This window comes from Petromyzon marinus, chromosome 79 (assembly GCF_048934315.1).
Source record: "Petromyzon marinus isolate PM22_M1 ecotype Great Lakes invasive population chromosome 79, UKy_Petmar_22M1.pri1.0, whole genome shotgun sequence".
NCBI classification, from domain to species: Eukaryota; Metazoa; Chordata; class Hyperoartia; order Petromyzontiformes; family Petromyzontidae; genus Petromyzon; species Petromyzon marinus.
In genome coordinates, this window is record NC_133745.1 from 22,721,702 (window position 1) to 22,748,284 (window position 26,583).

At 54.6% G+C, this 26,583-nt stretch overlaps 1 protein-coding gene across 2 annotated transcripts in view; it reads right to left on the reverse strand.

The window, feature by feature from the left end:
- Positions 1-864: 864 nt before the first annotated feature.
- LOC116937369 (monocarboxylate transporter 4-like) overlaps positions 865-26,583 on the reverse strand; it is a 43,856-nt gene continuing 18,137 nt past the window's right edge. Inside the window, exons 3-7 of one of the 2 annotated variants that reach the window (XM_076057020.1) lie at positions 20,558-20,694; positions 19,008-19,137; positions 15,552-15,888; positions 2,288-2,514; positions 865-1,097 (exon numbers count right to left, since the gene is read on the reverse strand). In XM_076057020.1, the coding sequence (XP_075913135.1) occupies positions 868-1,097; positions 2,288-2,514; positions 15,552-15,888; positions 19,008-19,137; positions 20,558-20,694 (1,061 nt within the window). In that variant the 3' untranslated portion in view covers positions 865-867. Of the gene's footprint in view, positions 1,098-2,287; positions 2,515-15,551; positions 15,889-19,001; positions 19,138-20,557; positions 20,695-26,583 lie in introns of both variants that reach the window. The other variant, XM_076057019.1, reaches the window with a different exon arrangement.

The following is a 26,583-nucleotide window of genomic DNA, read 5'->3' on the forward strand; positions in this document are numbered from 1 at the left end:
TAGGTGAGTGAGTGAGCAGGTTGGTGAGTGAGTAGGTGAGTGAGTAGCTGAGTGAGTAGGTGAGTGAGTGAGTAGGTGAGTGAGTGAGTAGCTGAGTGAGTAGCTGAGTGAGTGAGTAGCTGAGTGAGTAGCTGAGTGAGTAGCTGAGTGAGTAGCTGAGTGAGTGAGTAGCTGAGTGAGTAGGTGAGTGGGTAGGTGAGTGAGTGAGTAGGTGAGTAGGTGAGTGAGTGATTAGGTGAGTGAGTAGCTGAGTGAGTAGCTGAGTGAGTGAGTAGCTGAGTGAGTGAGTAGCTGAGTGAGTAGCTGAGTGAGTAGCTGAGTGAGTGAGTAGCTGAGTGAGTAGCTGAGTGAGTAGCTGAGTGGGTGAGTAGGTGAGTGAGTAGCTGAGTGAGTAGCTGAGTGAGTAGCTGAGTGAGTGAGTAGCTGAGTGAGTAGCTGAGTGAGTAGCTGAGTGAGTAGCTGAGTGAGTAGCTGAGTGAGTGAGTAGCTGAGTGAGTAGCTGAGTGAGTAGCTGAGTGAGTGAGTAGCTGAGTGAGTGAGTAGGTGAGTGAGTAGCTGAGTGAGTAGCTGAGTGAGTGAGTAGGTGAGTGAGTAGCTGAGTGAGTAGCTGAGTGAGTGAGTAGCTGAGTGAGTGAGTAGCTGAGTGAGTAGCTGAGTGAGTAGCTGAGTGAGTAGCTGAGTGAGTGAGTAGCTGAGTGAGTAGGTGAGTGAGTGAGTGAGTAGCTGAGTGAGTGAGTAGGTGAGTGAGTAGCTGAGTGAGTAGCTGAGTGAGTGAGTAGCTGAGTGAGTGAGTAGCTGAGTGAGTAGCTGAGTGGCTAGTCAGACCCCCACACCCCCCCCCCCCCACACACCCCCCCCCCCCCTACGTCACACGCGCGTCTCCGTGTCTCCCTGCCCATTGGTCGCCCCCGCCGTTGCCCCGCCCACCGCCGCTGCTGCCCCGCCCACGTGTTGGTGGGCGTGGTCGTGCTGGTGGTTGTGGTTGCCCCTGAGGCACAGAAGAGCCCCCAGGGCTAGGACGAGGCCGGCCAAGAGCACCTCGGCGCCTGCCAGGTAGAAGATGTACACGTAGCTGTGGGTGTAGTCCACCAGGCGACCTGGTGGGGGGAAGGTGGGGGGAAGGTGGGGGGAAGGTGGGGGGAAGGTGGGGGGAAGGTGGGGTGGGTGGGGGTGGGGTGGTCACCGGTGATGGGATTGTGGTCAGGTGTTGAGATGATATCACTACCATCACTATCATCACTACTACCATCACTACCACTACTACCACTACTACTAACACTACCACCACTACCATCACTACCATCACTACCACTACTACTAACACTACTATTACTACTACCATCACTACCATCACTACCACCACTACTACCACTACTACTACCACTACTACTACCACCACTACTACCATCACTACCATCACTACCACTACTACTAACACTACTACTACTACTACTACCATCACTACCACCACTACTACCACTACTACTACCACTACTACTACCACTACTACCACTACTACCACTACTACTACTACCACTACTACTACCACTACTACTACTACCATCACTACCACTACTACTACCACTACTACTACCACTACTAACACTACTACTACTACCATCACTACCACTACTACTACCACTACTACTACTACCATCACTACCACTACTACTACCACTACTACCACTACCATCACTACCACTACTACTACCACTACTACCACTACTACTACTACCACTACTACCACCACTACTACCACTACTACCACTACTACTACCATCACTACCATCACTACCATCACTACCACTACTACTACCATCACTACCACTACTACTACCACTACTACCACTACTACTACCACTACTACCACTACTACCACTACCACTACTACCACTACTAATACCACTACTACTACCACTACTACCACTACCATCACTACTACTACCACTACTACTACTACCACTACTACTACCACTACTACTACCACTACTACCATCACTACCACTACTACTACCATCACTACCACTACTACTACCACTACTACCATCACTACCACTACTACTACCATCACTACCACTACTACTACCACTACTACTACCACTACTACCACCACCACTACCACCACCACTACCACCACCACCACCAGCACCACTACCACCACTACTACCACTACCACCACTACTACTACTACCACCACTACCACCACTACCACCACCACCACCACCACCGTCACCACCCACCACCACCACCGTCACCACCACCACCCACCACCACCACCACCCCTCACCCGCTCCAGGAGGTCCGACGAGTACGGCTCCGGCCTCCATCAGGAGGACGAGTCCGAGCGCCGAGGGGAATGTCTCCGGCCCCGTCAGCCCCATGAGGACCTCGAACTGCAGAGCGCCCACCATCCCGTACGAGATGCCGAAGAAGACACAGAAGACGGCGATACCGGCATAGGTGCTGGCCAGGGAGCCCAGGAGGTCGGCCGTGCCATTGAAGATCATCGCGAAGCTACTCGGCGGAGACACAGAGACACGGAGACACGGGGAGAGAGAGACACGGTGAGACAGAGAGACAGAGACACGGCGTAGGTGCTGGCCAGGGAGCCCAGGAGGTCGGCCGTGCCGTTGAAGATCATCGCGAAGCTACTCGGCGGAGACACGGGGAGACACGGGGACAGGGGGACAGGGAGACAGAGACACGGTGAGACAGAGAGACAGAGACACGGCGTAGGTGCTGGCCAGGGAGCCCAGGAGGTCGGCCGTGCCATTGAAGATCATCGCGAAGCTACTCGGCGGAGACACGGGGACAGGGAGACAGAGAGACACGGTGAGACAGAGAGACAGAGACACGGCGTAGGTGCTGGCCAGGGAGCCCAGGAGGTCGGCCGTGCCGTTGAAGATCATCGCGAAGCTACTCGGCGGAGAGACAGAGACATGGAGAGAGAGAGAGACACGGAGAGACAGAGAGACACGGCTATACCGGCGTAGGTGCTGGCCAGGGAGCCCAGGAGGTCGGCCGTGCCGTTGAAGATCATCGCGAAGCTACTCGGCGGAGACACGGGGACAGGGAGACAGAGACACGGAGAGAGAGAGAGACACGGTGAGACAGAGAGACACGGAGAGACAGAGAGACACGGCTATACCGGCGTAGGTGCTGGCCAGGGAGCCCAGGAGGTCGGCCGTGCCATTGAAGATCATCGCGAAGCTACTCGGCGGAGACACGGGGACAGGGAGACAGAGAGACACGGTGAGACAGAGAGACAGAGACACGGCGTAGGTGCTGGCCAGGGAGCCCAGGAGGTCGGCCGTGCCATTGAAGATCATCGCGAAGCTACTCGGCGGAGAGACAGAGACACGGAGACACGGGGAGAGAGAGACACGGTGAGACAGAGAGACAGAGACACGGCGTAGGTGCTGGCCAGGGAGCCCAGGAGGTCGGCCGTGCCGTTGAAGATCATCGCGAAGCTACTCGGCGGAGAGACAGAGACACGGAGACACGGGGAGAGAGAGACACGGTGAGACAGAGACACGGTGAGACAGAGACACGGCTATACCGGCGTAGGTGCTGGTAAGGGAGCCCAGGAGGTCGGCCGTGCCATTGAAGATCATCGCGAAGCTACTCGGCGGAGACACGGGGACAGGGAGACAGAGACACTGAGACACGGGGAGAGAGAGAGACACGGTGAGACAGAGAGACACGGCGATACCGGCGTAGGTGCTGGCCAGGGAGCCCAGGAGATCGGCCGTGCCGTTGAAGATCATTGCGAAGCTACTCGGCGGAGACACGGGGACAGGGAGACAGAGACACGGAGAGAGAGAGAGACACGGTGAGACAGAGAGACACGGAGAGACAGAGAGACACGGCTATACCAGCGTAGGTGCTGGCCAGGGAGCCCAGGAGGTCGGCCGTGCCGTTGAAGATCATCGCGAAGCTACTCGGCGGAGAGACAGAGACACGGGGACACGGGGAGAGAGAGACACGGTGAGAGAGACACGGTGAGACAGAGACACGGCGATACCGGCGTAGGTGCTGGCCAGGGAGCCCAGGAGGTCGGCCGTGCCGTTGAAGATCATCGCGAAGCTACTCGGTGGAGACACGGGGACAGGGAGACAGAGACACGGAGACACGGGGAGAGAGAGACACGGTGAGACAGAGACACGGCGATACCGGTGTAGGTGCTGGCCAGGGAGCCCAGGAGGTCGGCCGTGCCATTGAAGATCATCGCGAAGCTACTCGGCGGAGAGACAGAGACACGGGGACAGGGAGACAGAGAGACACGGGGAGAGAGAGACACGGTGAGACAGAGAGACACGGCTATACCGGCGTAGGTGCTGGCCAGGGAGCCCAGGAGGTCGGCCGTGCCATTGAAGATCATCGCAAAGCTACTCGGCGGAGACACGGGGACAGGGAGACAGAGACACGGAGACATGGGGAGAGAGAGACAGAGAGACACGGAGATAGAGAGACACGGAGACAGAGAGACACGGGGAGAGAGAGAGACACGGGGAGACTGAGACACGGTGAGAGAGTCTCTCCCCATGTCTCTCTCCCCGTGTCTCTCTCTCCCCGTGTCTCTCTCTCCCCGTGTCTCTCTCCCCCCGTGTCTCTCTCTCCCCGTGTCTCTCTCCATCTCTCCCTGTGTCTCTCTCCATCTCTCCCAGTGTCTCTCTCTCCCCGTGTCTCTTTCTCCCCGTGTCTCTCCCTCCCTGTGTCTCTCTCCATCTCTCCCCGTGTCTCTCTCTCCGTGTCTCTCTCTCCCCGTCTCTCCCCGTGTCTCTCTCTCAGTGTCTCTCTCACCGTGTCTCTCTGACACCGTGTCTCTCTCCATCTCTCCCAGTGTCTCTCTCTCCCAGTGTCTCTCTCTCCCAGTGTCTCTATCACCCCGTGTCTCTCTCTCAGTGTCTCTCTCTCAGTGTCTCTCTCTCAGTGTCTCTCTCTCAGTGTCTCTCTCTCAGTGTCTCTCTCTCAGTGTCTCTCTCTCAGTGTCTCTCTCTCAGTGTCTCTCTCTCAGTGTCTCTCTCCATCTCTCCCCGTGTCTCTCTCCATCTCTCCCCGTGTCTCTCTCCATCTCTCCCCGTGTCTCTCTCCATCTCTCCCCGTGTCTCTCTCCATCTCTCCCCGTGTCTCTCTCCATCTCTCCCCGTGTCTCTCTCCATCTCTCCCCGTGTCTCTCTCCATCTCTCCCCGTGTCTCTCTCCATCTCTCCCCGTGTCTCTCTCCATCTCTCCCCGTGTCTCTCTCCATCTCTCCCAGTTTGTCTCTCCATCTCTCCCCGTGTCTCTCTCCATCTCTCCCCGTGTCTCTCTCCATCTCTCCCCGTGTCTCTCTCCATCTCTCCCCGTGTCTCTCTCCATCTCTCCCCGTGTCTCTCTCCATCTCTCGCCGTGTCTCTCTCCATCTCTCGCCGTGTCTCTCTCCATCTCTCGCCGTGTCTCTCTCCATCTCTCCCCGTGTCTCTCTCTCCCCGTGTCTCTCTCTCCCCGTGTCTCTCTCTCCCCGTGTCTCTCTCTCCCCGTGTCTCTCTCTCCCCGTGTCTCTCTCTCCCCGTGTCTCCCTCTCCCCGTCTCTCTCTCACCGTGTCTTTCTCACCCCGTGTCTCTCTCCCCGTGTCTCTCTCTCAGTGTCTCTCACCCCGTGTCTCTCTCTCAGTGTCTCTCACCCCGTGTCTCTCTCTCCGTGTCTCTCTCCCCGTGTCTCTCTCTCAGTGTCTCTCTCCATCTCTCCCCGTGTCTCTCTCTCCCCGTGTCTCTCCCCCAATGTCTCTCTCTCCCCGTGTCTCTCTCTCCCCGTGTCTCTCTCCGTGTCTCTCTCTCCCAATGTCTCTCTCTCTCCGTGTCTCTCTCTCCCCGTGTCTCTCTCTCACCGTGTCTCTCTCACCCCTTGTCTCTCTCCCCGTGTCTCTCTCTCCCCGTGTCTCTCTCTCCCCGTGTCTTTCTCTCCCCGTGTCTCTCTCTCCCCGTGTCTCTCTCTCCCCGTGTCTCTCTCTCCCCGTGTCTCTCTCTCCCCGTGTCTCTCTCTCCCCGTGTCTCTCTCTCCCCGTGTCTCTCTCTCCCCGTGTCTCTCTCTCCCCGTGTCTCTCTCTCCCCGTGTCTCTCTCTCCCCGTGTCTCTCTCACCGTGTCTCTCTCTCCCCGTGTCTCCCAGTGTCTCTCTCTCTCAGTGTCTCTCTCTCCCAATGTCTCTCTCTCCCCGTGTCTCTCTCTCCCCGTGTCTCTCTCTCAGTGTCTCTCTCTCCCCGTCTCTCCCAGAGTCTCTCTCTTCCCGTGTCTCTCTCTCCCCGTCTCTCTCTCACCGTGTCTCTCTCACCCCGTGTCTCTCTCCCCGTGTCTCTCTCTCCCCGTGTCTCTCTCTCCCCGTGTCTCTCTCTCCCCGTGTCTCTCTCTCCCCGTGTCTCTCTCCCCGTGTCTCTCTCACCGTGTCTCTCTCTCCCCGTGTCTCCCAGTGTCTCTCTCTCTCACTGTCTCTCTCTCCCAATGTCTCTCTCTCCCCGTGTCTCTCTCTCCCCGTGTCTCTCTCTCAGTGTCTCTCTCTCCCCGTCTCTCCCAGAGTCTCTCTCTTCCCGTGTCTCTCTCTCCCCGTCTCTCTCTCACCGTGTCTCTCTCACCCCGTGTCTCTCTCCCCGTGTCTCTCTCCCCGTGTCTCTCTCTCCCCGTGTCTCTCTCTCCCCGTGTCTCTCTCAGTGTCTCTCTCCCCGTGTCTCTCTCTCAGTGTCTCTCTCTCCCTGTGTCTCTCTCTCCCTGTGTCTCTCTCTCTCCGTGTCTCTCTCTCCCTGTGTCTCTCTCTCCATCTCTCCCAGTGTCTCTCTCTCCCAGTGTCTCTCTCTCCGTGTCTCTCTCTCACCCCGTGTCTCTCTCTCCATCTCTCCCAGTGTCTCTCTCTCCCAGTGTCTCTCTCTCCCCGTGTCTCTCCCTGTGTCTCTCTCCATCTCTCCCAGTGTCTCTCTCTCCCTGTGTCTCTCTCTCTCTCCCAGTGTCTCTCTCTCCCCGTGTCTCTCTCTCACCCCGTGTCTCTCTCTCCATCTCTCCCAGTGTCTCTCTCTCTCCCAGTGTCTCTCTCCCCGTGTCTCTCTCTCAGTGTCTCTCTCCATCTCTCCCCGTGTCTCTCTCTCCCCGTGTCTCTCCCCCAATGTCTCTCTCTCCCCGTGTCTCTCTCTCCCCGTGTCTCTCTCCGTGTCTCTCTCTCCCAATGTCTCTCTCTCTCCGTGTCTCTCTCTCCCCGTGTCTCTCTCTCACCGTGTCTCTCTCACCCCTTGTCTCTCTCCCCGTGTCTCTCTCTCCCCGTGTCTCTCTCTCCCCGTGTCTCTCTCTCCCCGTGTCTCTCTCTCCCCGTGTCTCTCTCTCCCCGTGTCTCTCTCTCCCCGTGTCTCTCTCTCCCCGTGTCTCTCTCTCCCCGTGTCTCTCTCTCCCCGTGTCTCTCTCTCCCCGTGTCTCTCTCTCCCCGTGTCTCTCTCTCCCCGTGTCTCTCTCTCCCCGTGTCTCTCTCTCAGTGTCTCTCTCTCCCCGTCTCTCCCAGAGTCTCTCTCTTCCCGTGTCTCTCTCTCCCCGTCTCTCTCTCACCGTGTCTCTCTCACCCCGTGTCTCTCTCCCCGTGTCTCTCTCTCCCCGTGTCTCTCTCTCCCCGTGTCTCTCTCTCTCCCCGTGTCTCTCTCCCCGTGTCTCTCTCACTGTGTCTCTCTCTCCCCGTGTCTCCCAGTGTCTCTCTCTCTCACTGTCTCTCTCTCCCAATGTCTCTCTCTCCCCGTGTCTCTCTCTCCCCGTGTCTCTCTCTCAGTGTCTCTCTCTCCCCGTCTCTCCCAGAGTCTCTCTCTTCCCGTGTCTCTCTCTCCCCGTCTCTCTCTCACCGTGTCTCTCTCACCCCGTGTCTCTCTCCCCGTGTCTCTCTCCCCGTGTCTCTCTCTCCCCGTGTCTCTCTCTCCCCGTGTCTCTCTCAGTGTCTCTCTCCCCGTGTCTCTCTCTCAGTGTCTCTCTCTCCCTGTGTCTCTCTCTCCCTGTGTCTCTCTCTCTCCGTGTCTCTCTCTCCCTGTGTCTCTCTCTCCATCTCTCCCAGTGTCTCTCTCTCCCAGTGTCTCTCTCTCCGTGTCTCTCTCTCACCCCGTGTCTCTCTCTCCATCTCTCCCAGTGTCTCTCTCTCCCAGTGTCTCTCTCTCCCCGTGTCTCTCTCTCCCCGTGTCTCTCTCTCCCCGTGTCTCTCTCTCCCCGTGTCTCTCTCTCCCCGTGTCTCTCTCCCCGTGTCTCTCTCACCGTGTCTCTCTCTCCCCGTGTCTCCCAGTGTCTCTCTCTCTCACTGTCTCTCTCTCCCAATGTCTCTCTCTCCCCGTGTCTCTCTCTCCCCGTGTCTCTCTCTCAGTGTCTCTCTCTCCCCGTCTCTCCCAGAGTCTCTCTCTTCCCGTGTCTCTCTCTCCCCGTCTCTCTCTCACCGTGTCTCTCTCACCCCGTGTCTCTCTCCCCGTGTCTCTCTCCCCGTGTCTCTCTCTCCCCGTGTCTCTCTCTCCCCGTGTCTCTCTCAGTGTCTCTCTCCCCGTGTCTCTCTCTCAGTGTCTCTCTCTCCCTGTGTCTCTCTCTCCCTGTGTCTCTCTCTCTCCGTGTCTCTCTCTCCCTGTGTCTCTCTCTCCATCTCTCCCAGTGTCTCTCTCTCCCAGTGTCTCTCTCTCCGTGTCTCTCTCTCACCCCGTGTCTCTCTCTCCATCTCTCCCAGTGTCTCTCTCTCCCAGTGTCTCTCTCTCCCCGTGTCTCTCCCTGTGTCTCTCTCCATCTCTCCCAGTGTCTCTCTCTCCCTGTGTCTCTCTCTCTCTCCCAGTGTCTCTCTCTCCCCGTGTCTCTCTCTCACCCCGTGTCTCTCTCTCCATCTCTCCCAGTGTCTCTCTCTCCCAGTGTCTCTCTCCCCGTGTCTCTCTCTCAGTGTCTCTCTCCATCTCTCCCCGTGTCTCTCTCTCCCCGTGTCTCTCCCCCAATGTCTCTCTCTCCCCGTGTCTCTCTCTCCCCGTGTCTCTCTCCGTGTCTCTCTCTCCCAATGTCTCTCTCTCTCCGTGTCTCTCTCTCCCCGTGTCTCTCTCTCACCGTGTCTCTCTCACCCCTTGTCTCTCTCCCCGTGTCTCTCTCTCCCCGTGTCTCTCTCTCCCCGTGTCTCTCTCTCCCCGTGTCTCTCTCTCCCCGTGTCTCTCTCTCCCCGTGTCTCTCTCTCCCCGTGTCTCTCTCTCCCCGTGTCTCTCTCTCCCCGTGTCTCTCTCTCCCCGTGTCTCTCTCTCCCCGTGTCTCTCTCTCCCCGTGTCTCTCTCTCACCGTGTCTCTCTCTCCCCGTGTCTCTCTCACCGTGTCTCTCTCTCCCCGTGTCTCCCAGTGTCTCTCTCTCTCAGTGTCTCTCTCTCCCAATGTCTCTCTCTCCCCGTGTCTCTCTCTCCCCGTGTCTCTCTCTCAGTGTTTCTCTCTCCCCGTCTCTCCCAGAGTCTCTCTCTTCCCGTGTCTCTCTCTCCCCGTCTCTCTCTCACCGTGTCTCTCTCACCCCGTGTCTCTCTCCCCGTGTCTCTCTCTCCCCGTGTCTCTCTCTCCCCGTGTCTCTCTCCCCGTGTCTCTCTCACCGTGTCTCTCTCTCCCCGTGTCTCCCAGTGTCTCTCTCTCTCACTGTCTCTCTCTCCCAATGTCTCTCTCTCCCCGTGTCTCTCTCTCCCCGTGTCTCTCTCTCAGTGTCTCTCTCTCCCCGTCTCTCCCAGAGTCTCTCTCTTCCCGTGTCTCTCTCTCCCCGTCTCTCTCTCACCGTGTCTCTCTCACCCCGTGTCTCTCTCCCCGTGTCTCTCTCCCCGTGTCTCTCTCTCCCCGTGTCTCTCTCTCCCCGTGTCTCTCTCAGTGTCTCTCTCCCCGTGTCTCTCTCTCAGTGTCTCTCTCTCCCTGTGTCTCTCTCTCTCCGAGTCTCTCTCTCCCTGTGTCTCTCTCTCCATCTCTCCCCGTGTCTCTCTCCCCGTGTCTCTCTCTCCCCGTGTCTCTCTCTCCCCGTGTCTCTCTCAGTGTCTCTCTCCCCGTGTCTCTCTCTCAGTGTCTCTCTCTCCCTGTGTCTCTCTCTCCCTGTGTCTCTCTCTCTCCGTGTCTCTCTCTCCCTGTGTCTCTCTCTCTCCATCTCTCCCAGTGTCTCTCTCTCCCAGTGTCTCTCTCTCCGTGTCTCTCTCTCACCCCGTGTCTCTCTCTCCATCTCTCCCAGTGTCTCTCTCTCCCAGTGTCTCTCTCTCCCCGTGTCTCTCTCTCCCCGTGTCTCTCTCTCCCCGTGTCTCTCTCTCCCCGTGTCTCTCTCCCCGTGTCTCTCTCACCGTGTCTCTCTCTCCCCGTGTCTCCCAGTGTCTCTCTCTCTCACTGTCTCTCTCTCCCAATGTCTCTCTCTCCCCGTGTCTCTCTCTCCCCGTGTCTCTCTCTCAGTGTCTCTCTCTCCCCGTCTCTCCCAGAGTCTCTCTCTTCCCGTGTCTCTCTCTCCCCGTCTCTCTCTCACCGTGTCTCTCTCACCCCGTGTCTCTCTCCCCGTGTCTCTCTCCCCGTGTCTCTCTCTCCCCGTGTCTCTCTCTCCCCGTGTCTCTCTCAGTGTCTCTCTCCCCGTGTCTCTCTCTCAGTGTCTCTCTCTCCCTGTGTCTCTCTCTCCCTGTGTCTCTCTCTCTCCGTGTCTCTCTCTCCCTGTGTCTCTCTCTCCATCTCTCCCAGTGTCTCTCTCTCCCAGTGTCTCTCTCTCCGTGTCTCTCTCTCACCCCGTGTCTCTCTCTCCATCTCTCCCAGTGTCTCTCTCTCCCAGTGTCTCTCTCTCCCCGTGTCTCTCCCTGTGTCTCTCTCCATCTCTCCCAGTGTCTCTCTCTCCCTGTGTCTCTCTCTCTCTCCCAGTGTCTCTCTCTCCCCGTGTCTCTCTCTCACCCCGTGTCTCTCTCTCCATCTCTCCCAGTGTCTCTCTCTCCCAGTGTCTCTCTCCCCGTGTCTCTCTCTCAGTGTCTCTCTCCATCTCTCCCCGTGTCTCTCTCTCCCCGTGTCTCTCCCCCAATGTCTCTCTCTCCCCGTGTCTCTCTCTCCCCGTGTCTCTCTCCGTGTCTCTCTCTCCCAATGTCTCTCTCTCTCTCCGTGTCTCTCTCTCCCCGTGTCTCTCTCTCACCGTGTCTCTCTCACCCCTTGTCTCTCTCCCCGTGTCTCTCTCTCCCCGTGTCTCTCTCTCCCCGTGTCTCTCTCTCCCCGTGTCTCTCTCTCCCCGTGTCTCTCTCTCCCCGTGTCTCTCTCTCCCCGTGTCTCTCTCTCCCCGTGTCTCTCTCTCCCCGTGTCTCTCTCTCCCCGTGTCTCTCTCTCCCCGTGTCTCTCTCTCCCCGTGTCTCTCTCTCCCCGTGTCTCTCTCTCCCCGTGTCTCTCTCTCCCCGTGTCTCTCTCACCGTGTCTCTCTCTCCCCGTGTCTCCCAGTGTCTCTCTCTCTCAGTGTCTCTCTCTCCCAATGTCTCTCTCTCCCCGTGTCTCTCTCTCCCCGTGTCTCTCTCTCAGTGTCTCTCTCTCCCCGTCTCTCCCAGAGTCTCTCTCTTCCCGTGTCTCTCTCTCCCCGTCTCTCTCTCACCGTGTCTCTCTCACCCCGTGTCTCTCTCCCCGTGTCTCTCTCTCCCCGTGTCTCTCTCTCCCCGTGTCTCTCTCTCCCCGTGTCTCTCTCCCCGTGTCTCTCTCACCGTGTCTCTCTCTCCCCGTGTCTCCCAGTGTCTCTCTCTCTCACTGTCTCTCTCTCCCAATGTCTCTCTCTCCCCGTGTCTCTCTCTCCCCGTGTCTCTCTCTCAGTGTCTCTCTCTCCCCGTCTCTCCCAGAGTCTCTCTCTTCCCGTGTCTCTCTCTCCCCGTCTCTCTCTCACCGTGTCTCTCTCACCCCGTGTCTCTCTCCCCGTGTCTCTCTCCCCGTGTCTCTCTCTCCCCGTGTCTCTCTCTCCCCGTGTCTCTCTCAGTGTCTCTCTCCCCGTGTCTCTCTCTCAGTGTCTCTCTCTCCCTGTGTCTCTCTCTCCCTGTGTCTCTCTCTCTCCTTGTCTCTCTCTCCCTGTGTCTCTCTCTCCATCTCTCCCAGTGTCTCTCTCTCCCAGTGTCTCTCTCTCCGTGTCTCTCTCTCACCCCGTGTCTCTCTCTCCATCTCTCCCAGTGTCTCTCTCTCCCAGTGTCTCTCTCTCCCCGTGTCTCTCCCTGTGTCTCTCTCCATCTCTCCCAGTGTCTCTCTCTCCCTGTGTCTCTCTCTCTCTCCCAGTGTCTCTCTCTCCCCGTGTCTCTCTCTCACCCCGTGTCTCTCTCTCCATCTCTCCCAGTGTCTCTCTCTCCCAGTGTCTCTCTCTCCCCGTGTCTCTCTCTCACCCCGTGTCTCTCCCTGTGTCTCTCTCCATCTCTCCCAGTGTCTCTCTCTCCCTGTGTCTCTCTCTCTCCCAGTGTCTCTCTCTCCCCGTGTCTCTCTCTCCCCGTGTCTCTCTCCCCGTCTCTCTCCCAATGTCTCTCTCTCCCCGTATCTCACCACCACCGTCACCACCCACCCCACCACCACGTGCTGCACCTGAGCAGGTAGGCGGAGTATGGCCGCACTCGCTCCACGCCCGTGAGGAGGCTCGTGTCTCTCTCCCCGTGTCTCTCTCCATCTCTCCCCGTGTCTCTCTCTCCCCGTGTCTCTCTCTCTCCCCGCGTCTCTCTCTCCCCGCGTCTCTCTCCCCGCGTCTCTCTCTCCCCGTGTGTCTCTCTCACCGTGTCTCTCTCACCGTCTCTCTCTCCCAGTGTCTCTCCCCGTCTCTCCCAGAGTCTCTCTCTCCCCGTGTCTCTCTCTCCCCGTGTCTCTCTCTCCCCGCGTCTCTCTCTCCCCGTGTCTCTCTTCCCGTGTCTCTCTCTCCCCGTGTCTCTCTCTCCCCGTGTCTCTCTCTCCCCGTCTCTCTCCCAATGTCTCTCTCTCCCCGTATCTCACCACCACCGTCACCACCCACCCCCAACCACGTGCTGCACCTGAGCAGGTAGGCGGAGTATGGCCGCACTCGCTCCACGCCCGTGAGGAGGCTCGTGTCTCTCTCTCAGTGTCTCTCTCTCAGTGTCTCTCTCTCAGTGTCTCTCTCTCAGTGTCTCTCTCTCAGTGTCTCTCTCTCAGTGTCTCTCTCTCAGTGTCTCTCTCTCAGTGTCTCTCTCTCAGTGTCTCTCTCTCAGTGTCTCTCTCTCAGTGTCTCTCTCTCAGTGTCTCTCTCTCAGTGTCTCTCTCTCAGTGTCTCTCTCTCAGTGTCTCTCTCTCAGTGTCTCTCTCTCAGTGTCTCTCTCTCAGTGTCTCTCTCTCTCAGTGTCTCTCTCTCTCAGTGTCTCTCTCTCTCAGTGTCTCTCTCTCAGTGTCTCTCTCTCAGTGTCTCTCTCTCAGTGTCTCTCTCTCAGTGTCTCTCTCTCAGTGTCTCTCTCTCAGTGTCTCTCTCTCAGTGTCTCTCTCTCAGTGTCTCTCTCTCAGTGTCTCTCTCTCAGTGTCTCTCTCCCCGTGTCTCTCTCTCAGTGTCTCTCTCTCAGTGTCTCTCTCTCAGTGTCTCTCTCTCAGTGTCTCTCTCTCAGTGTCTCTCTCTCAGTGTCTCTCTCTCAGTGTCTCTCTCTCCGTGTCTCTCTCAGTGTCTCTCTCTCCGTGTGTCTCTCTCCCCGTGTGTCTCTCTCCCCGTGTCTCTCTCCATCTCTCCCCGTGTCTCTCTCTCCCCGTGTCTCTCTCTCACCCCGTGTCTCTCTCTCCATCTCTCCCAGTGTCTCTCTCTCCCGTGTCTCTCTCTCCCCGTGTCTCTCTCTCCATCTCTCCCAGTGTCTCTCTCTCCCTGTGTCTCTCTCTCCGTGTCTCTCTCTCAGTGTGTCTCTCTCCATCTCTCCCAGTGTCTCTCTCTCCCTGTGTCTCTCTCTCCCTGTCTCTCTCTCAGTGTGTCTCTCTCCATCTCTCCCAGTGTCTCTCTCTCCCTGTGTCTCTCCCCGTATCTCCCAGTGTCTCTCTCTCCCGCGTCTCTCTCTCCCCGCGTCTCTCTCTCCCAATGTCTCTCTCTCCCCGTGTCTCTCTCTCCCAGTGTCTCTCTCTCCCCGTGTCTCTCCCAGTGTCTCTCTCTCCCGCGTCTCTCTCTCCCCGCGTCTCTCTCTCCCAATGTCTCTCTCTCCCTGTCTCTCTCTCAGTGTGTCTCTCTCCATCTCTCCCAGTGTCTCTCTCTCCCTGTGTCTCTCCCCGTATCTCCCAGTGTCTCTCTCTCCCGCGTCTCTCTCTCCCCGCGTCTCTCTCTCCCAATGTCTCTCTCTCCCCGTGTCTCTCTCTCCCAGTGTCTCTCTCTCCCCGTGTCTCTCCCAGTGTCTCTCTCTCCCGCGTCTCTCTCTCCCCGCGTCTCTCTCTCCCAATGTCTCTCTCTCCCCGTGTGTCTCCACCACCACCCACCCCACCCTCTGCACCTGAGCAGGTAGGCGGAGTATGGCCGCACTCGCTCCACGCCCGTGAGGAGGCTCGTGTCTCTCTCCCCGTGTCTCTCTCTCAGTGTCTCTCTCTCAGTGTCTCTCTCTCAACGTGTCTCTCTCTCCATCTCTCCCAGTGTCTCTCTCTCTCAGTGTCTCTCTCTCCCCGTGTCTCTCTCTCCCCGTGTCTCTCTCTCCCCGTGTCTCTCTCTCCCCGTGTCTCTCTCTCCCCGTGTCTCTCTCCCCGTGTCTCTCCCAATGTCTCTCTCTCCCCGTGTCTCTCTCTCTCCCCGCGTCTCTCCACCACCCACCCCACCCTCTGCACCTGAGCAGGTAGGCGGAGTATGGCCGCACTCGCTCCACGCCCGTGAGGAGGCTCGTGTCTCTCTCTCTCCGTGTGTCTCTCTCCCCGTGTCTCTCTCTCCCCGTGTCTCTCTCTCCCCGTGTCTCTCTCTCCCCGTGTCTCTCTCTCCCCGTGTCTCTCTCTCCCCGTGTCTCTCTCCCCGTGTCTCTCTCTCAGTGTCTCTCTCTCAGTGTCTCTCTCTCAGTGTCTCTCTCTCAACGTGTCTCTCTCTCCATCTCTCCCAATGTCTCTCTCTCCCAGTGTCTCTCTCTCCCCGTGTCTCTCTCTCCCCGTGTCTCTCTCTCCCCGTGTCTCTCTCTCCCCGTGTCTCTCTCTCCCCGTGTCTCTCTCTCCCCGTGTCTCTCTCTCCCCGTGTCTCTCTCTCCCCGTGTCTCTCTCTCCCCGTGTCTCTCTCTCCCCGTGTCTCTCTCTCCCCGTGTCTCTCTCTCCCCGTGTCTCTCTCTCCCCGTGTCTCTCTCTCCCCGTGTCTCTCTCTCCCCGTGTCTCTCTCTCCCCGTGTCTCTCTCTCCCCGTGTCTCTCTCTCCCCGTGTCTCTCTCTCCCCGTGTCTCTCTCTCCCCGTGTCTCTCTCTCCCCGTGTCTCTCTCTCCCCGTGTCTCTCTCTCCCCGTGTCTCTCTCTCCCCGTGTCTCTCTCTCCCCGTGTCTCTCTCTCCCCGTGTCTCTCTCTCCCCGTGTCTCTCTCTCCCCGTGTCTCTCTCTCCCCGTGTCTCTCTCTCCCCGTGTCTCTCCACCACCACCCACCACCACCACCACCACCCACCACCACCACCACCACCACCACCACGTGCTGCACCTGAGCAGGTAGGCGGAGTATGGCCGCACTCGCTCCACGCCCGTGACGAGGCCCGTTGCCGGCCGGGCGAAGACGTCCACGAGGCCGATGACGGAGAGGAGGAACGCCGCCTTGGGGTCCGGCGTGCCCAGGTGCCTGGCGTAGCTCACCACGAAGACGGGCGGCACGAACAGGCCCAGCACCATGAGCGTGGCCGACACCGCATAGACCACGAAGCCGCGGTGGCGGATCACGGAGAGGTCGATCAGCGGGCGGTGGCGGCGTCGGGGAGGTGGTGGTGCTGGTGGTGGTGGAGCGGTGGTGGTGGTGGTGGTGGAGGTGGTGGTGGTGGTGGCGTCTGGTGCCGTGGGGAGAGGGGAGAGAGAGAGACACGGGGGAGAGAGAGACACGGAGAGAGAGACACACGGGGAGAGAGAGACACGGGGGGGAGACGGGGGGGAGAGAGACACACGGGGGGAGAGAGACATGGTGGAGAGAGAGACACGGGGAGAGACGGGGAGAGAGAGACACGGGTGGAGACACGGGGGGAGAGAGACACAGGAGAGAGAGAGACACGGGGAGACACGGGGAGAGAGAGACACGGGGAGAGAGAGACACGGGAGAGAGACACACAGGGGGGAGACACGGGGAGAGAGAGAGACACGGGAGAGAGAGACGGGGGAGAGAGAGACACGGGGAGAGACGGGGAGAGAGAGACACGGGGAGAGACGGGGAGAGACGGGGAGAGAGAGACACGGGGGAGAGAGACACGGGGGGGGGGAGAGACACGGGGAGAGAGAGACACGGGGAGACACGGGGAGAGACGGGGAGAGAGAGACACGGGTGGAGACACGGGGGGAGAGAGACACAGGAGAGAGAGAGACACGGGGAGACACGGGGAGACACGAGGAGAGAGAGACACGGGGAGAGAGAGACACGGGAGAGAGACACACAGGGGGGAGACACGAGGAGAGAGAGACACGGGGAGAGAGAGACACGGGAGAGAGACACGGGGAGAGACGGGGAGAGAGAGACACGGGGGGGAGACACGTGGAGAGAGAGACACGGGGAGAGAGACACGGGAAAGAGAGACACGGGAGAGAGAGACATGGTGGAGAGAGAGACGCGGGGAGAGAGACACGGGGGGAGAGACACGGGGAGAGAGACACGGGGAGAGAGGCCGATATGAGTCAGATGCCTTCTGTGACCTCCTGTCACAGGTGCTGGCTAAAGTGGCCCCTAGGGATAGAGTCATCATGTTGGGTGACTTCAATGCCCGAGTTGGTCATGATGCTGGCACCTGGTCTGGAGCGATTGGAGGGCATGGGCCAGATCAGCTCAATAACAACGGTAGGAGGCTGCTAGATTTTTGTGCAGCCCATGGGCTTGTAATTACCAACACGCTGTTCCGGCATCGGCGCATCCACACAACATCATGGACGCATGCCGGGTCCAAGCAAGAACATCTGCTGGACTACATAGTGACGGACCAGCGGATGCGAGCCCATGTCCTTGACACCACGACCTACCGTGGAGCTGATCTGCCCTCTGACCATCGACTAGTCATCTGTAAGATGCGCCTGCCATTCTTCCACTCCGGTGGTGGGTGTACACCCAGGACCCCATTCCAACATAAAGTGGCCTGGTCTCAGTTATCTGATGAAAGTTGGAAGCGAGAATTTCATGGTCGCTTGCGGCTGGGGTTGGCATCGTCCCCGACTCCTCCTGATGTCGAGGGTAAATGGGCGAGGTTTAGGACTGTGACTCATGCAGCTGCAATGGCTGCTTTGGGTACGTGGTCCAGACCTCCCCAGAGAGCCTGGCTGACAGAGGAGGTGTTCAGGCTGGCTGAGAAAAAGCGACAGGCCCACTGTCATCGGCTACAGAATTCCACGTCGGAGAATGAGGAGGCTTGCCGCAGCCTTCGCTCGGAGGTTCGGAGAGCCGTGAGGCGCTGCAAGGATGGGTGGTGGTCGCGGGTTGCTGAGGAGATGGAGTCTGCCTCAGTGGCCCGCGATCACAAATCCCCATTTTTAACTCCATCAAAAAAGTAACCTGCAGCGCCTCACCTATTAACCATCATTAGGGGGGGAAAAAACGGTGATCCAATCTCCGACCACCACCAGGAACAGGTTCGCAGATTTTCTGAGCATTTCTGTGAGGTCCCGGGGGAGGGGAAATCCCTCAGCCAGGAAAACATCGTGGCACAAAGTGAGGATGACCCTGCTGAGGCTGCGGTGCCTCAAATATTGGAAGAAGTCACCCCCTGTGAGTGGCTGGCTGAGGTGCCATCTGTTGAGGAAGTACTGAGGGCGATCCAATCTCCTCCACCCCCCTCCACCCCCCAGGAACAGGTTTGCAGATTTGCTGAACATTTCTGTGAGGTCCTGGGGGAGGGGAAATCCCTCTGCCCTGATGGTGCTCATGCAGATGGTAACCGTGGTGGTGGTGGTGATGGTGGTGGTGATGGTGGTGGTGATGGTGGTGGTGATGGTGGTGGTGATGGTGGTGGTGGTGGTGATGGTGTTGATGGTGGTGATGGTGTTGATGGTGGTGGGTGATGTTTGCGGTGATGGTGATGTTGGTGATGATGATGGTGGTGATGATGATGATGATGTTGACGATGGTGTTTGTGTTAATGGCGATGGTGGTGATGATGGTGATGATGGTAATGTTGGTGATGTTGGTGATGTTGTTGTTGGTGATGTTGATGATGTTGATGATGTTGGTGATGATGTTGGTGATGATGTTGATGTTGTTGTTGGTGATGTTGATGATGTTGATGTTGTTGTTGTTGTTGGTGATGTTGGTGATGATGTTGATGTTGGTGATGTTGGTGATGTTGGTGATGTTGGTGATGTTGTTGTTGGTGAGGTTGATGATGTTGATGTTGGTGATGTTGACGATTATGGTGATGTTGTTGATGTTGGTGGTGATGTTGACGATGGTGGTGTTGGTGATGTTGGTGTTGATGTTAGTGATGTTGACGATGGTGATGGTGTTTGTGTTAATAGCGATGGTGGTGATGTTGATGATGTTGTTGATATTGTTGATGTTGGTGATGGTGATGGTGTTTGTGGTAATAGCGATGTTGGTGATGTTGGTGATATTGGTGATGTTGGTGATGTTGGTGATGTTGTTGTTGATGTTGGTGATGTTGGTGATGTTGGTGTTGTTGGTGATGTTGGTGATGTTGGTGATGTTGATGTTGGTGATGTTGTTGATGTTGATGATGGTGATGTTGATGTTGTTGATGTTGTTGATGTTGGTGTTGTTGTTGATTATGTTGATGTTGTTGATGATGTTGATGTTGGTGTTGTTGATGTTGGTGATGTTGTTGATGTTGTTGGTGTTGATGAAGGTGATGTTGATGTTGTTGATGTTGATGATGTTGATGATGTTGTTGTTGTTGATGATGTTGTAGATGATGTTGATGTTGGTGTTGTTGTTGATGTTGGTGATGTTTCGTACTGGCACCCATCAACTTCTGAGCCTGTCCAGGAGGTGGGACAAGGGGCCTCATCAGGGCCCCGCAGAGACAACAGTTGAGGAGCAGACCTCCCAAAACCATGAAGCCTCCTCTCCATCCAAAGTGATGCTGTAGCAGCTGTAACATCATCATCAACATCATCATCAACATCATCATTAACATCATTATCATCATTAACATCATCATCACCATCATCATCATTAACATCATTAACAACATCATCATCATCACCATCATCATCACCATCATCATCAACATCACCATCATCATCAACATTATCATCAACATCATCATCATCAACATCATCATTAACATCATTATCATCATTAACATCATCATCACCATCATCATCATTAACATCATTAACAACATCATCATCATCACCATCATCATCACCATCATCATCAACATCACCATCATCATCAACATTATCATCAACATCATCATCATCATCAACATCATCATTAACATCGTCATAATCATCATCACAGACCTAGCACCCAACCACCCACCCACCCACCCACTCACTTACCCACTCACCCACTCACCCACTCACCCACCCACTCACCCACTCACCCACTCACTCACCCACCCACCCACTAACTGACTTACTCACCCACTAACTCACTTACTCACCCACTCACCCACTCACCCACCCACTCACCCACTCACCCACTCACCCACTCACTCACCCACCCACCCACCCACTAACTCACTTACTCACCCACTAACTCACTTACTCACCCACTCACTCACTCACCCACCCACCCATCCACCCACTCACCCACCCACTCACTCACTCACTCACCCACCCACCCACTCACCCACCCACCCACTCACCCACCCACCCACTCACTCACCCACTCACCCACTCACCCACTCACTCACTCACCCGCCCACCCACCCACTCACTCACCCACCCACCCACCCAACCACTCACTCACCCACTCACTCACCCACTAACTCACTTACTCACCCACTCACCCACCCACCGACCCACCCACTAACTCACTTACTCACCCACTCACTCACCCACCCACCCACTCACCCACCCACCCACCCACTCACTAACCCACCCACTCACTCACTCACCCACCCACCCACCCACTCACTCACTCACTCACCCACTCACTCACCCACCCACTCACTCACTCACTCACCCACTCACCCACTATCCCACTCACTCACCCACTCACTCACCCACTCACCCACCCACTCACTCACCCACTCACTCACCCACTAACTCACTTACTCACCCACTCACCCACCCACCGACCCACCCACTAACTCACTTACTCACCCACTCACTCACCCACCCACCCACCAACTCACTCACCCACCCACTCACTCACCCACCCACTCACTCACTCACCAACTCACTCACCCACCAACTCACTCACCCACCCACTCACTCACTCACCCACTAACTCACCCACTCACCCACCCACCCACCCCCCCACCCACCCACCCCCCCACCACCACCACCACCCCCCCACCACCACCACCACCCCCCCCACCACCACCACCACCCACCCACCTGATTGAGAGGAGAGAGGGTACACAAAAACACTGGACTGCCTGCTGCTGCAAGCCCATTGGCCAGAGGGCGCCTCTTGCTGAAGTAGCGACCCAGCATGATGAGTGACGGCTGGAAGTTGAGAGCCAGGCCCATGCCTAAACACAGAGACACATAGAGATACATAGAGACCCATAGAGATACATAGAGACCCTTAGAGATACATAGAGACACATAGAGACCCATAGAGATACATAGAGATACATAGAGATACATAGAGATACATCGAGACACATAGAGATACATAAAGATACATAGAGACACATAGAGATACATAGAGACCCATAGAGATACATAGAGATACATAGAGATACATAGAGACACATGCCTACACACAGAGACACATAGAGATACATAGAGACACATAGAGATACATAGAGACACATAGAGACCCATAGAGATACATAGAGATGCATAGAGATACATAGAGACCCATAGAGATACATAGAGACCCATAGAGATACATAGAGACACACATAGAGATACATAGAGACACATAGAGACACATAGAGATACATAGAGATACACATAGAGATACATAGAGACACATAGAGACACATAGAGACACATAGAGATACATAGAGACCCATAGAGATACATAGAGACACACATAAAGATACATAGAGATACATAGAGATACATAGAGATACATAGAGACCCATAGAGATACATAGAGATACATAGAGACCCATAGAGATACATAGAGATACATAGAGACCCTTAGAGATACATAGAGATATATAGAGATACATAGAGACCCATAGAGATACATAGAGACACATAGAGATACATAGAGACACATAGAGATACATAGAGACACATAGAGATACATAGAGACACAGAGATACATAGAGATACATAGAGACCCATAGAGATACATAGAGATACATAGAGACCCATAGAGACCCATATAGACTCATAGAGATACATAGAGATATATAGAGATACATAGAGATACATAGAGACACATAGAGATACATAGAGACACATAGAGATACATAGAGATACATAGAGATACATAGAGATACATAGAGACACATAGAGACCCATAGAGATACATAGAGACCCATAGAGATGCATAGAGACACACAGAGACACACAGAGACATAGAGATACATAGAGATACATAGAGATACATAGAGACACATAGAGACCCATAGAGATACATAGAGACCCATATAGACTCATAGAGATACATAGAGATACATAGAGATACATAGAGACCCTTAGAGATACATAGAGATACATAGAGATACATAGAGACACACATAAAGATACATAGAGATACATAGAGATACATAGAGATACATAGAGATACATAGAGACCCATAGAGATACATAGAGACCCATAGAGATACATAGAGATACATAGAGACCCATAGAGATACATAGAGATACATAGAGATACATAGAGACACACATAGAGATACATAGAGATACATAGAGACACATAGAGACCCATAGAGATACATAGAGATACATAGAGATACATAGAGATACATAGAGATACATAGAGATACATGCCTACACACAGAGACACATAGAGACACATAGAGATACATAGAGACCCATAGAGATACATAGAGATACATAGAGATACATAGAGACCCTTAGAGATACATAGAGACCCATAGAGATACATAGAGATACACAGAGACACACAGAGACACATAGAGACCCATAGAGATACATAGAGACCCATAGAGATACATAGAGATACATAGAGACCCATAGAGATACATAGAGACCCATAGAGATACATAGAGATACATAGAGACATGCCTACACACAGAGACACATAGAGACACATAGAGATACATAGAGACCCATAGAGATACATAGAGATACATAGAGATACATAGAGACCCTTAGAGATACATAGAGACCCATAGAAATACATAGAGATACACAGAGACACACAGAGACACATAGAGACCCATAGAGATACATAGAGACCCATAGAGATACATAGAGACCCATAGAGATACATAGAGATACATAGAGACCCATAGAGATACATAGAGATACATAGAGATACATAGAGACCCTTAGAGATACATAGAGACCCATAGAGATACATAGAGATACATAGAGATACACAGAGACACACAGAGACACATAGAGACCCATAGAGATACATAGAGATACATAGAGATACATAGAGACACACAGAGACCCATAGAGATACATAGAGACACATAGAGATACATAGAGACCCATAGAGATACATAGAGATACATAGAGACACACATAGAGATACATAGAGACCCATAGAGATACATAGAGATACATAGAGACACATAGAGACACATAGAGACACATAGAGACACAGAGATACATAGAGATACATAGAGATACATAGAGACACACAGAGACACACAGAGACACATAGAGATACATATATACATAGAGATACATAGAGATACATAGAGACCCATAGAGATACATAGAGACCCATAGAGATACATAGAGATACATAGAGATACATAGAGATACATAGAGACCCATAGAGATACATAGAGACACATAGAGATACATAGAGATACATAGAGATACATAGAGACACATAGAGACCCATAGAGATACATAGAGACCCATAGAGATACATAGAGACACATAGAGATACATAGAGATACATAGAGATCCATAGAGATACATAGAGACACACATAGAGATACATAGAGATACATAGAGATACATAGAGACACATAGAGACCCATAGAGATGCATAGAGATGCATAGAGATACATAGAGACACATAGAGACCCATAGAGATACATAGAGACCCTTAGAGATACAGAGACACATAGAGATACATAGAGATACATAGAGATACACAGAGATACATAGAGATACATAGAGACCCATAGAGACACATAGAGACCCATAGAGATACATAGAGATAGATAGAGATACATAGAGACCCATAGAGATACATAGAGACACACATAGAGATACATAGAGATACATAGAGATACATAGAGACCCATAGAGATACATAGAGATACATAGAGACACATAGAGACACATATAGACTCATAGAGACCCATAGAGACCCATAGAGATACATAGAGACACACAGAGACACACAGAGACACATAGAGATACATATATACATAGAGATACATAGAGATACATAGATACCCACAGAGACCCATAGAGATACATAGAGACACACAGAGACCCATACACGTACATCAAGACCCCCATCGAGATACGTAGAGACCCATATACATGCATAGAGTAAGTGGATAACTGAGTTAGTGACTGTTTGTGAGTGAGTGGGTGACTGAGTGTGTGACTGACTGAGTGATTGTGTGGGCGAGTAGGTGACTGAGTGACCGAGTGACTGAGTGTGTGACTGAGTGAGTGACTGAGTGACTGACTGAGCGACTGAGTGTGTGACTGAGTGTGACTGAGTGTGTGACTGAGTGACTGACTGAGTGACTGAGTGATTGTGTTGGTAAGTAGGTGACTGAGTGACTGAGTGTGTGACTGAGTGAGTGACTGAGTGAGTGACTGAGTGATTGTGTGGGTGAGTGACTGAGTGACTGACTGAGTGACTGACTGAGTGACTGACTGACTGAGTGTGTGACTGAGTGAGTGACTGAGTGAGTGATTGTATGGGTGAGTAGGTGACTGAGTGACTTAGTGGGTGACTGACTGAGTGACTGAGTGTGTGACTGACTGAGTGACTGAGTGAATGTGTAGGTGAGTAGGTGACTGAGTGAATGTGTAGGTGAGTAGGTGACTGAGTGACTGAGTGTGTGACTGAGTTTGTTACTGAGTGAGTGACTGAGTGTGACTGACTGAGTGATTGAGTGTGTGACTGACTGACGGAGTGTAACTGACTGAGTGAGTGACTGAGTGAGTGACTGAGTGAGTGATTGTATGGGTGAGTAGGTGACTGAGTGACTTAGTGGGTGACTGACTGAGTGACTGAGTGGGTGAGTGACTGAGTGTGTGACTGAGTGACTGACTGAGTGACTGATTGGTTGATTGACTGACTGAGTGACTGAGTGTGTGACTGACTGAGTGACTGAGTGACTGAGTGTGTGACTGAGTGAGTGACTGAGTGATTTTGTGGGTGAGTGACTGATTGGTTGATTGACTGAGTGTGTGACTGAGTGAGTGACTGAGTGAGTGGCTGAGTGAGTGACTGAGTGTGTGACTGAGTGTGTGACTGAGTGACTGAGTGTGTGACTGAGTAGGTGACTGAGTGACTGAGTGTGTGACTGACTGAGTGTGTGACTGATTGACTGAGTGGCTGAGTGAATGTGTAGGTGAGTAGGTGACTGAGTGAATGTGTAGGTGAGTAGGTGACTGAGTGAATGTGTAGGTGAGTAGGTGACTGAGTGACTGAGTGTGTGACTGAGTGTGTGACTGACTGAGTGTGTGACTGAGTGATTGTAAGGGTGAGTAGGTGACTGAGTGACTGAGTGTGTGACTGACTGAGTGACTGTGATTGTGTGGGTGAGTAGGTGACTGAGTGTGTGACTGAGTGTGTGAGTGAGTGACTTAGTGATTGTGTGGGTGACTCACTGACTGACCGACTGACTGACCGACTGACTGACTGACCGACTGACCGACTTACCCGTGGTGACCCCAGCCAGGAGGTACACGTGAATGATGGAGGTGATTTTCTGAGTGACTGACGACCGACTGACTGACCGACTCACTGACCGACTGACCGACTGACCGACTGACTGACTGACTGACCGACCGACTGACTCATTGACTCACTGACCGACTGACTGACCGACTGACTCACTGACCGACTGACCGACTGACCCGTGGTGACCCCAGCCAGGAGGTACACGTGAATGATGGAGGTGCGTGTCCGAGTGACTGACTGACTCACTGACTGACTCACTGACTGACTCACTGACTAACTGACTGACTGACCGACTGACCGACTGACCGACTGACCGACTGACCCGTGGTGACCCCAGCCAGGAGGTACACGTGAATGATGGAGGTGCTGAACGAGTGACTCACTGACTCACTGACTGACCGACTGACCGACTGACCGACTGACCGACTGACCCGTGGTGACCCCAGCCAGGAGGTACACGTGAATGATGGAGGTGCTGAACGAGTGACTCACTGACTGACCGACTGACCGACTGACCGACTGACCCGTAGTGACCCCAGCCAGGAGGTACACGTGAATGATGGAGGTGCTGAACGAGTGACCCACTAACTCACTAACTCACTGACTGACCGACTGACCGACTGACCGACTGACCCGTGGTGACCCCAGCCAGGAGGTACACGTGAATGATGGAGGTGCTGAACGAGTGACTGACTGACTGACCGACTGACCCACTCACTGACTGACCGACTGACCCACTGACTGACTCACTGACTGACCGACTGACTGACTCACTGACTGACCCACTAACTCACTGACTGACCGACTGACCGACTGACCGACTGACCCGTGGTGACCCCAGCCAGGAGGTACACGTGAATGATGGAGGTGCTGAACGAGTGACTCACTGACTGACCGACTGACCCACTCACTGACTGACTGACTGACCCACTGACTGACTCACTGACTGACCGACTGACTGACTCACTGACTGACCCACTAACTCACTGACTGACCGACTGACCGACTGACCGACTGACCCGTGGTGACCCCAGCCAGGAGGTACACGTGACTGATGGAGGTGCTGAACGAGTGACTGACTGACCGACTGACCGACTGACCGACTGACCCGTGGTGACCCCAGCCAGGAGGTACACGTGACTGATGGAGGTGCTGAACGAGTGACTGACTGACTGACACACTGACTGACTCACTAACTGACTCACTGACTGACTCACTGACCGACTCACTGACCGACTGACTGACCCACTAACTCACTGACTGACTAACTGACCGACTGACCGACTGACCGACTGACCCGTGGTGACCCCAGCCAGGAGGTACACGTGAATGATGGAGGTGCTGAACGAGTGACTCACTGACTGACTGACTC